Genomic DNA, 12,860 nt, shown 5'->3' on the forward strand with positions numbered 1-12,860 from the left:
CAATTCTGCTCATTATAAACTGCTGGATTTATTTATTTCTAAACACAATCACATATGGAAAATACTTATAATGCAAACATGTAATAGCAAAGCAAAGCTGCTCAATGAGGAGAACATGCACATATCAGATGATAACAGTATTAGTGATTAGCGAGACTTTTAACGTTGTTAAAAGACAGGAAAAGCTTTGGATTCCACCCACTTCAGCCTCCTGCCATAGAAGGCTCTTTGATATAGTGAAGGTTTCTGCAAGAGGGAGGTGATTTTCACTAATTCCCCCTTTGCCCCTTCTGAAAATCTGCTCTAGAGGACTGGCAAGAGTCTTTGGAACAGAGTGGGAAGTGCTTTGAGGGCAGGAGTGCAAGGGAAGGGGAAATATGTGAAAATCTCCTCCATCCCACTTCCATTTGTGAAAGCTTCTGTGGAAGCAAAGAGCCATATATGAATGGATTCATATTTGAATGCATCTCAACCAGCTGCCCACTGCATTTATTAGTGAAGGGCTCAGTTCATGCCATTCACCAAGACTCACTGAGCATCACATGCAGGTAATGGTCCCCCACCATTCCACTTTGGTCAGTCCCATGGTGCACTGAATGGTCCCAATAACTTTCACTTACACTGTTTTTGGCCTTCAGTAAATCACTGCCAGAAGATCAATTAGGAAACATATTATTAGAAACCCCTTATTACCTTTTAACTACTGGTGTTTGAGGTTGTAGGGAGGAAAAAATGCTTGAAGATGGAGCAATATATAATGAGGTGATCTTGCATATAATTTGTTGCAACCTCATATACCCCTTTATCAGTGCTTTACCTGAGGCACGTATGTCATTAAAACATGTTGCCTCTCTTACGTTTATGAAATGCACCAATTGTGAGGTCTGCTTGCACTATAAATATGTTTTTTTGTGTGTTAAACGTTAAACTCTTAGCAACAAAATAACACAGTCAATTGCTAACTTTATATTATTGTTTTTGGCCACCAAACAATCTAGTGTTTTGAGGTACATGAATCTCCTGTGGGGATAGATATAGACCATGGATAGAAAACCTCATCTTTTCATTAAATAAAGGAACACATTGTAAAATCCCACCAAACACCTCACAGCAACAACCTTTGTTAAACCAAAGATAGAACTTAAAGAACATTTCATGCCTAAATTAAGTATACAAGTCATCAGGCTCTGTTTCAGAGTAATATACATTGAAATGATTTGGGATTATGCCAGAATAGTATTTCGTGTGCTCCATCTCACAGGTTGCAACTAGCTGGAGCTAGTGACTTAATTTCAGACCTCAATCAGCACATTTTAGTTTTCGATATATGAGCCCCTTCAAGGCTTCCTCCACATGGATGGCAAATGCGTGAAGGAAGGGGAGCCTCTGACATCACAAGCAATGCTTGTGAATTTGGGGACCTTGGTTGTGTGGACTACCTGTGCACAGATTCAACTGACACTTGGATTTATATATGTGGTGGTCCTGAAGGCAAGGTGTTTCTCCTGCCTCCACTAAAGTTTCGCTGTAACCACAGAGCAGGTCCAAAAAAGAGCAGCACTGAAATTACACACACCTTTCAAGTTCTAAAGATAATTGCATTTGGCGCTGCAAATAAAGCAAAGTGGGATGAATGAGATCTCATCCCCTTTTGCAACTTTTGTGTATTCTGTAATTAAGATATGAAAGGGGGGGGGAGAAGAAGAAACAATAACATAGATGGGCCTGCTTGTGACAGACTGGTGATTACTGTGCATCTGCAAGAAAAAAATTGCATAGGTGTACGAAACAAGATACTTCCAACATGTTTTATTGAGAGTTTAATTAATTTTAAGTGTCACTCTGAAACGATAGCATATTGACTCACATACAGATTGGCTGTTGGCAATTTCATAGGGAATTACACCCTAGGATCCAAAGGGCGAGAAGATGAATCAAGAATGATAATCATGTTTTACTGGTGGGATCGTAAGAAACAATGTAGGCTTCCGGCATCATGAGATATCAGATCTCTCTGCACTAGTGCTGGTAAGCAGGAGCTACAACAACTTCTCCATTCATTCTTTTAATTTGATTTAGAATTTGTTTAAACTGAGCAAGGGACAATAAGTAGCTCCTGATAAAATTCTGAGACTATTATGAGTTTTTAAAACCAAAATGTAAATTTAGAGGCTCCCTCGGTTGCCAAGGCCACATTTCACTAAGGCCACATTTTGGCTTGCTAGACAGAACAATCCCCCAATATCCTTTTTTACTTGGCTGCACTATCCCAAGGTCAATTTCTGGGGATGGGGGGCAGAAAGGGTGGGAACTTCCATTGTGCAAACAGGGCTTCTGCAGACAGGACTCATTAGTTGAATCCCACCCAGTTGGTTGTATCCATTGCTAGTCCTACTCAGAGAAGACCCACTGAAATTAATGGGCCTGAATTAATCAAATCCCTTAATTTCAATGGCTGGCATTAGCACTGGATATAACCCAATGTCTCTGAAAGTCAAGGTGTAAACATAAGAATTTTATGTGTGATTGCCAATCACATTTAAGCCAAGCCCATAAGGCTGCCTTATGATTTTGATTGTTTTTTGAATTAGCAGGAGAATGTCTTTAATCTCCTGAACTGGTAAGGAAGTTGGGACACTCCATAGGACACAAAAGCCTTTCTGCAAGGCACTGAAAGAAGTTGCCTGAAGTTGACTCTGTTATATGACACTTCAACTGCTGTTGACAAATGTGAAGTTTGAGTTTATAGACTCTTCTAAGGAAGACAACCATATCTACTAAAATGTTTTCTAATATAATTTGCATCAAATTTGCATGTGTGTATAACATTCAAGTTAACATGAGCCCTCAGGTTATTATTAGGGCTGTCAGTCAAAATGGTTAATCAATCATCTGCTTTTTAATCGATCTATTTAAATAAATTTGCATATTTTCAAACAGTTTGTTTCTGAGGATATTAAAGGAAGAATGTCATTTCTCTTGATGCAAAAAACCCCAGATTGTGCCGCTCATTCCTAGTGTGCTACTCACTGAAAGAGCAAAATGTCACTGCTTCATTCAGAAATTTTGAATATACCATATTCCATATAACAACACAGAAACAGAACGGTTTCTAAATGAACAAATACAAATCCTGTCAGTATTGAAGTAACACTGATTTTAACTAAGCACTGTCTATAGCTTGTGTTTCTTTCCCATACTTGTTGTACTATGGAACACCAAATAACATCTACTTTAGAGGACAAATCAATCAAAATAAATCTTTTTAAATTTCTCTTTCCTCACATTTGGCACAGAGATTGTGTTGCCTGTGAGTGCTTTAGTCTCAAGTTCTGAGAACCACATGAGATAATAATAATAATAATAATAATAATAATAATAATAATAATAATAATAATCTTTTTTAAAAAATGTGATTTATGTCTGTATTCCTACTTTTCAGTACTGGATATAAGCATGGAGAAAATGCCTCCACAGAGATTAACAGATGTGTGAATTAGCCAAGTAAGTCAGACACAGAAAGGAGAGGGACCACCAGGCAGATGTCCTGCCTCTCCATTTAAGACCTTCAGTCATATAGGGCAGGTGTGAATGAGGGCACAGCATTGGGGTCAATTATGAAAGAAAACTGCTATACTTGGAAGCCTATTCCTAAAAGAGAAGGTGAGGCAAGGAGGAATAAATGCTTGTGGTTTTCAAGAGTAGCGCAGAGGGTCTCTCTCAGTGGGAAGAGCCAAAGAGCAATGGAGAAAGAATAAATGTCATAAAAAGAGCTTCCCACAGAGATGAGATACCTTTAGATATCTGTGTATAATCTTCAAAATAGGAGACCAGAACTTATGAAGGCACTTCTCAACATGACCCCTAGCATAGCACCAGCAGAGAAAGCAACAAGTTCGAGATTACTTACTGTTTGGGTCTACATTTTCACAGAGTTCTGTTTTTGCTTCCCCATTTGGTCTGTCGCTAGTTTTGTGTGACAGTCGCGACGACATGGTTGCTGCTGTCACTACTGCCTTAAAGCTGCGCTTCCGCTTCTGGACGTTTAGTTCAGGGTGGAAGATGATGATGTACACTTTCGGCATATAAAGCATCCCCAGCGCCACTGAAGCACTTAAATTCATGGATATTGTAAGTGTGGTGGTTTGTATGTAGACCTAGGAGAAAGAACACACGAGGACACTGTTGAATAACGATTGAGAAATGGACAACAGCACCTTAAAAAGGAGGTGCCTCTGAAATAACTTGAAACAGGGTGGACTACAAGATAGTTTGTTTTCCTTGCTCTGAATTTTGCAGTAGCGGTTCACCATAGAAAAAGTGCTGCTGCTCCATCATTCTGTTCCCACAGTAACTGTAGGAAGCCAGTAAGCAGGACATCAGTGCTTACTCTTACCATCTGGGTTTTCCAGTAGCTGTTTTCCTACCTTTGATATTGGAAGCAATATATAGCCAGCAAAACTAGTAACCATTAGTGGCCTTTTCTCCCATGAATTTATCTAAATTGCTGTTAAAGCTATCCAAGATCACTCAGTCTTGTGCTAGTGAATTTCATGGTTTAACTATGCACTGAGTGAAGAAATACTTCCATTGTCTGCCCTCAATCTTCTTGTCATTCAGCTTCAGTGGATGATCCCTACCCACATTTTCACACCGTATGAAGACCAAATAAACAAGGCTCTGTCAAGTTTGCAAATACTTTTGCAGTAAAACCAAATACTTCTAGGTTAGAAATCTCATACGATCTTATGTATAAACACAATGTAAATCTCATTATATCAAACAGAACTTAACTCTCAGGTAAGTCTACAAAATTGGTGTTTTTCATCATAAAATATGATCATGTACACAATTCCCTTCACTGAACTATTTCTGACAGAGCTTATTGTCTCCTGGAATGAAGATTAAGACATGGAGTTGTGTAAGTCATCTCAGTCCAACAAGGGGACTGCATGCTGAGTCCTGGGTGCTGGAATATAACAGGCAAATTTCCCAGAACCAACTCAATATTTATGAGCTTCCTTGGCAAGCTTTTTGGAAAAATACATCTTGTTTGGGAGACTTCTCTCCCAGTTTGCAACATTGGCTCAGTCTTTTCGGTTTTGCTTCCAGTTTTGTTCTTGTCAAATCACACCTCTATTTTTCCAGTAGTTTTCAACTGCCTTAAAAAAATTAATATATTAGTGTCCTGGACACTAACCATAGCTTAGCTGTGCAAAGTTATTAAAACTGATTTTAACACTCAAGGGCAGGGGTTGGCAAACTACAGCCTGCGGGCCGGATACTGCCTGAGGGGGTTGTTAAACCCCCAGTCCTTCCTGCCCACTCGGTCAGTCCCTGCACGGAGCTAAATCGGCGCACCGGGATGCAGCCACAGCTTCCTATTGGCTGCAGGAAGCTCCTGCAGCCAATAGGAAGCTGCAGATGTCGCCTCCTCCCCCACCATGGCTCCGAAAGCCAGTGGGGAAAGAGCGGTGGGCGTGTGTGCATGCACACGCGTGTGCGCTCTCTCTCGCACTCCCGTGTGTGGGCAATCCAGCCCACTGGTGGAAAAGTTTGCTGACCCCTGCTGAAGGGGGAAGTATGCTAGCTAGTCCACAGAACACAATTCAAGGAAACCCCTAGGCTTTGAAGTTTTGTAATCCCAGGTATTACTTGACCAAACTGCGGGAGGCAGTGGAAGACAGGAGTGCCTGGCGTGCTCTGGTCCATGGGATCACGAAGAGTCGGACAAGACTAAACGACTAAACAACAACAACAATCCCAGGTATTGTCTGACTAAGCTCCAATGAACAAAAACTTAGGCAGAGTTTCTTTGTAAAGTCTACACTACAGCCAACACCACTGGTACCTTAAGATCCTCATCACAACTCATCCCAGTTCCACTTACATGGGTTGTGCGAATGTATGTTTCAAGCACACTTTTCCATTTTTCTTACCAGGGATGTAGCTAGCTGCTCTTCCTCCCAACACAAAGATACCAACATTATCTTCTTATGCATTTTTACTAGGACGGACATCCCACTAGGATGGGGGATTCTTCCTCCAAGGCTAAGTACAGGAGCGCTGGTATGATGAAGCAGCAGAGGGGCAGAGCTGGCCTTTAAACATCAGTTTTCATGTCACTTATTTGAATGATGAAAGAGGTAGAGCAGGGTAGTGGTGAGGTCAGTACTGTGTAGGGCATCAGAGGAGCCAATCCACTGCTTCTGCTCGTGCATCTGTGAATTCTCAAACTTGCCACCATCCTGAACAAGCCCTGCACTATCCCAGGGAGTGGCAGTGATATTCCTGCGTCCCTACTTCTACTGTCCCTGCCTGAGAGATAATGGCTGTCTCATGGCTTTATAGCTTAGTAGGGATTTGAAACTTGGTCCTCCTAAAGGTAAAGGGACCCCTGACTGTTAGGTCCAGTCGTGGATGACTCTGGGGTTGCGGCGCTCATCTCGCTTTACTGGCCAAGGGAGCCGGTGTTTGTCTGCAGACAGCTTCCGGGTCATGTGGCCAGCATGACAACGCCGCTTTTGGTGAACCAGAGCAGTGCACAGAAATGCCGTTTACCTTCCTGCCGGAGCGGTACCTGTTTATATATTTGCACTTTGATGTGCTTTCGAACTGCTAGGTTGGCAGGAGCAGGGACTGAGCAACAGGAGCTCACCCCGTCATGGGGATTCAAACCACCGACCTTCTGATTGGCAAGCCCTAGGCTCTGTGGTTTAGACCACAGCGCCACCCACGTCCCTTGGTCCTCCTAGTTAAGGCCTAGTTTTTTAAAAAAATGTTGACTGAAAAAGAGGGAAATTACCATTCTTCTCAGGTACTCTCTAGTGTAAGTCAAGAATAAAATCCCCTTATTTTCATGCTATTCAGCCTCAAAGGTTCCTCTCATTTCTAAAAAAGACTGATCGCTCTAGGTCTAGTAAACCAGTCAGGCACTAAAGCATGATTTTAGCTTCTTGGACAATTGCTCCCATCAAATAGGATAAATCTACTTATATGCTGAGAGTTAAGTGCCTGAATGGGTGACCCACCTGTACATGTGTACAGTGGAAAGGATGAAGAATTGCTAATTCATGTTACAGAGCCTTTAAGAAGCCTCGCAAGCCTCAATCAATTTATTTAGTAGCTTAATCAACTAATGCTTTAATTGCAGATTAAATGTTGCCCCATAATTATTCAGAGGGTGCACTGAGATTAAAGGGCAGCCTGCCATTCAGCTTGCAACAGTATGGGAGCTTACTCTTCCCTGTGCCAAATTTCAGGAGGACCTTCCCTGAAATTGGTAGCCAAAGCTAGTAGACGATTTGTACTTTAGTTTGAGTCCATGGCAGCTCTCAGTGGGTATCAGATCTAAAACTCCACACTGACAAAGGACCTAAAAGGCTTCTTTATAGAAATGTCTTCCTTGCCTCTTCACCACTACTGTGCATCATTAAAACAATTCTGCTGGATGTCCTGTTTCCCAGTGACCAATGAGCTGCCCATGGAAAGCTCACAACTGAGAAGAGAGAGCAATAGCCCTCTCCTAGTGTTGCTCTGCAGAGTGTAGACATCATGACTTGTAGCAATTGCTAGACTTATCCTCCATGCCTAATCCTCAACTGAAGAAGTTCCATCCCTACATTTTGTGGCAGCAAAATCCATTTGTCAACAAGGCACTATGCAAAGAAGTCTTCCTTTTGTCTTTCAAAACCTGCTTCTGTTGTGCACGAAATGTACACCTGGCTAGGGAAGGATGGCTAGGGATGGATGAGCCAGCCCATTTCTTCCTCTGTCTCTTGCAAAGGAGCATATAATTGTAGAGCTGGTCATCTAGTCCAGCCCCCTGCAGTGCAGGAATCTCAACTGAAGCATCCCTGGACAGATGGCCATCCAACCTCTGTTTAAAAACCTCCACTGAAGGTGAGTTTATCATCTTCCAAGGAGGTTTTCACATGTGTTTCCTCATAAATCCATTTCATCCTACTTTCCACATTAATACGTGTTCCTTTTTTAAAAAATCCAGATAAAATTTCTCACTAAATACATATTTAAATATGCATTTTAAAACTTATATTCTCTCAAAATGCACATTTGTAAACATATTTTCTTGGGGGAGGGGAATACACTTCTTTTTTAAAAAATGTTTGATACAGTTTTGGGCTGAGAGATGTTTCACAATATTCAGAAACGTGCAACGTCCCGTGGACAGATTTGTTCTGATCAACACATTTGTTCAGGAGCAGCAACAATTCAGAATTTTAATCTGCCCCCCCCAAAAGTTACATCAACCTGAAATCAAGAACACATCAAACTTTGCTAAAGTACATTAGCAACAAGAACACCCTCAGGATATCATTTGAATGCAAAGGTACCTAGGTTTGATCATTCACTTTACATAAAATATTTCAGTTTGAATTTCCATGTGTGCCACAATCTCATGTTCTCCATGCAAATGACACAAAATTACCTTAAAATGCTGCAAATAGCCTTTAAAGTGCAGCGATATTAACTAGAAAACTTCGAACAGCACATATGGCACCAAATAGACAATTTTAATGGCTAAGGGGCTGTTGCATCCTCTAATCACTTATGGATCAGGTCCTTGTGGGGTTGCACTATGAAATGCCACAGTTTGGAAATCATATTTTATTTAGCGACTACCACTCTTTCACCATAAAAGCCTATAAAGAGAAAGACAATTGGGCTGTAAATACGTTACTGCAGGGTCACACTTGACAATTGCCTCCCTCTAAGAACAAATTACTTTTTGTACTAACACTTTTAAAAGAAGCATCATTCAATAGATGATTTCATAGTTTTTTCTGTATCAATTGAGATGTTCTGTGTCTCTCTGCTAGCGAGAAGTGGGTAGCTGAAATGACTTGTGTTTTTATTATGGGGCTTTACTACTGAGTCGAATCAAAAGGAATGGTTATTTTCATCATCATTATTTCTTTTAATGAAACAAATCTTCACAAGGCCATTTAAAAATAAACTCAAATTTCAATCATAAAAATATTCACAAGACAATACAATGTCTGGATCGTCATAAAGCAACTGTTAGTAAATGGCCCCATGATGGAAGAAGAGGTAACAGCTGTTTTTGTCCTACAATACATACTCTTTAGGGACGCGGGTGGCGCTGTGGGTAAAAGCCTCAGCGCCTAGGGCTTGCCGATCGAAAGGTTGGCGGTTCGAATCCCCACGACGGGGTGCGCTCCTGCTGCTCGGTCCCAGCGCCTGCCAACCTAGCAGTTCAAAAGCACCCCCAGGGGCAAGTAGATAAATAGTTACCGCTTACTAGCGGGAAGGTAAACAGCGTTTCCGTGTGCGGCTCTGGCTCACCAGAGCAGCGATGTCACGCTGGCCACGTGACCCGGAAGTGTCTCCGGACAGTGCTGGCCCCCGGCCTCTTGAGTGAGATGGGCGCACAACCCGAGAGTCTGTCAAGACTGGCCCGTACGGGCAGGGGTACCTTTACCTTTTTACATACTCTTTACACAACTAGTGGTTTGTCATGCACTGTTGAAGATTTCACCATCTACCTACATCTCTTACTTAATCAGGCACTGAGGAGAGGCATTGCATTCAATAGGACCGACTTCTGAACAGACTACACTGTTAGTTATCTGAGAAAGGTCTAATATCACATAGCAAAACAACCACTTAAGAAGGATATTGACAAGCTGGAACAGGGAAGGCAACCAAGATGATCAAGTGTCTGGAAACCAAGCCTTATGAGGAACACTGGGTATGTTCCTGGGTATGTTTAGCTAGGAAAATAGGAGCTGGGTATGTTTAGCTAGGAAAATAGGAAACTGAGAGGAGATACGATAGCCATCTTCCAATATCTGAAGAGATGTCACATGGAAGATGGAGCAATCTTGTTTTCTCCAAATTCGGAGGGTAGGACCTGAACCAATGGCTTCAAGTGACAAGAAAGGAGATTTTGACTAAACATCAGGAAGAACTTTCTGATGGTAAGAGCTGGTCAACAGTGGAATTGACTCCCTCGGAAGTGGGTGGACTCTCCTTCCTTGGAGGTTTTCAAGCAAAGATTGGCTGGCCACCTGCCATGGATACTTTAGCTGAGATACCTGCATGGCAGAGGGTTGGACAAGATGACCCTTAGGATCCCTTCCAACGTTCTATGCTTCTATGAACTTGCTTGAAATCCCCACAATAATGCCCTTTCGTATCTTCACTCTGTTCATAGTTCTAGCTCCGGGTTTGCTTCTTTTGTACATAACCCTTAGCTTAAACATGTGTTTTCTTTATACGCTCTACCTACAAACACCGATCTGCATAAGAATAGCCAGTTAGATCAGGCCAGTGGCCCATTTAGCCCAGCATCCTGTTTTCAGAGTGGCCAACCATCAAAGGAGGCAGAGTATAGCCATCAAGGTTGGTAGGAGTGAATTCTTTAGTTTAACTATGTGCTGTGTGAAGAAACACTTTTTTTCTTCTGCCCTGAATCTTCCAACATGCAGTTTCATTGGGTGTCCACGAGTTCCAGTGTTATGACAGAAAAACTTTTATCTATCCTCCTTCTCTACATCATGTATACAGTGGTACCTCAGGTTAAGAACTTAATTCGTTCCGGAGGCCCGTTCTTAACCTGAAACTGTTCTTAACCTGAAGCACCACTTTAGCTAATGGGGCCTCCTGCTGCTGCTGCGCCGCCGGAGCACACTTTCTGTTCTCATCCTGAAACAAAGTTCTTAACCTGAAGCACTATTTCTGGGTTAGTGGAGTCTGTAACCTGAAGCGTATGTAACCTGAAGCGTATGTAACTCGAGGTACCACTGTAATTTTATTCACTTCTACCGAGTGCTCGCATTTCTTTTCACTCTAACTTAATTCCAGGACAAGACATTTCCCCCCATTTCTTTTACAATATTGCAGTGCATCACCATATGTACAATAGCCTGTGAGTATATAGGTCCACACATCTCAGGCCCATTCACTTCATCCGCTCAATATATTAGTTAGAAAGAGAGAAGCAGACAGAAAAGAGGGCAAGAATTCTGCTTGCTTTTGTTCTTTCTGTCATTGTTTCTGCATTTCTGAATAGGAAGAAATAATGCTTAAATTAATTGGTACTACAAGTTTATTATCGGGGAATAACAAGGGATAGTGAATGTGGTATGAAGATTTTTAAAAAACAAACACAAACCAACCAACCAACAAACCAACCAGTCATCGCTTTCAGTGACATCTTGGTGCTTGTTTCTGTTTTACAAGTTGTACATCCACTTAGCACAAGGCACATCCCAAGGGAAAGACCTATCACTGTCTACATGAAATAGCATAAGGTTGGTTTTTTAAAAAAACAACAACATGCAGTTTCTGTTGCACTTGGTTTTGCAGTACCAGATGGAGGCTACAGGCTCACCTCCATGCCTAGACAACCCTGTCATGTTCATTCCATATGTTTTAGAACTGTTTAGAACTTGTTTTCATCTCGATACCTGAGGCAGCAGAAAAAAGAGATTGGAAAGAAAATATTCACTTGTGTGACATGTACTGGGGGGAGACAGGGAGGGAATCTTTCATCCAGATTTTTCTAATTCCAATCTGTCATAATTCTGAATTTATGTTTTGTCCTCCAGCTGTCCATTTCATAAAACTTTTCCCTTTGTTTTCTCACATGAATGGCAGAACATATAATGGGAGGTTAAAACATTTGGGTGAAATCCAACTAAGTCATACCCTGAGGAGGCCATTTAATTAAATACTTTCTTGAATATTTAATACTTAAATAAATACTTGAATTTACTTAAGCACACCGATTTCCACAGGTTTACTCTGACTAACAGTGGATATCACCCTATTTCTGTAAAGTTATCCGATTTAATTTCAAAAGCACTTGTTTGGGAGATTAGTTCCTGGAAAAATTAATGTTCCTCCACAGCTTTGGTTTAAACTGTTATGGCATGACCAGATTTGGAAGATGAATTTCCAGTCGGCAATGATGAACCACAAATCCTTGCTTTTCTGCAGTCCAAATCTTTCTTAAGTTGGGATTCTGTCATTGGAATGAAATAGCAAAAAGCCAAGCTTTTTATGAAAATGTGGTAGTTTTGGTGGAGGAAAAATCCTTGTAAAATCTTCATGCTTTTAGGAGTTTTAAAGTTAAAAATGTGGGACTGCTTCTAGCTGTTTGGAGTAAGTAAAAAACATTTTATACAACATTGTCTGTAAATGGAGGTATATTATAAAATAGCACCCCTTCCTGGGTAATTGTGGGTGGGTGGGGAGAGATGCCTGTCTCCATATATTTATGAGGGCATCTGGCAATTAGCTAGTGACCCCACCATGGCCTGTTTGGGGGGCTGCCTATTTGGGTCAAAACAGGGCCTCTGTAGTACTCCTACACACTGGCAGAGATCTGCAGAGAGGGGCCCACGCTTCATTCTAGCTCCTGCAACTTGAGAAATAGCATTTGCAAGGGTAGGATTTTCTGAATGCTAAATTAATCCACATATTATCTTGGTTACTGAGCTGATTCTGTTCTCTTCAAAATGAGACGTTTTACAAACTGGGTACATAAAGCATGTATGTGGCTTGTCTCTTTACACAAACATGGGACAAAAAATGGTTACTCTTTTTAAAGATTTAGAAATATATGTTCTTTTTTGTGTTGGGTTTCAAGAATATTATTTCATTTAACCCTGTTATTTTTACCCAAAGTTGCTTCAGACTGTATATCTCTGATGATATACAGTGCTAATGTATTTATTTATTTATTGTTTTCTAGGAAAATAAGACACTCGCAAACGAGTTGCCTGAAATGGAAATATTAAACACCTATTTAACGTGTTGACAACAGCTACATTTTCATGGGTGATTTAACAGTGAAAATTCAAAAGGTGCAA

The 12,860-nt window shown here is 41.2% G+C and overlaps 1 protein-coding gene across 2 annotated transcripts in view; it reads right to left on the reverse strand.

The window, feature by feature from the left end:
- The window catches only part of GRM7 (glutamate metabotropic receptor 7), a 391,771-nt gene that overhangs the window by 33,266 nt on the left and 345,645 nt on the right, over positions 1-12,860 (reverse strand). For both annotated transcript variants that reach the window (XM_077925005.1, XM_077925006.1), the window contains exon 9: positions 3,911-4,157. In XM_077925005.1, the coding sequence (XP_077781131.1) occupies positions 3,911-4,157 (247 nt within the window). The remainder of the gene's footprint in view (positions 1-3,910; positions 4,158-12,860) is intronic.

This window comes from Podarcis muralis, chromosome 2 (assembly GCF_964188315.1).
Source record: "Podarcis muralis chromosome 2, rPodMur119.hap1.1, whole genome shotgun sequence".
Lineage (NCBI taxonomy): Eukaryota > Metazoa > Chordata > Lepidosauria > Squamata > Lacertidae > Podarcis > Podarcis muralis.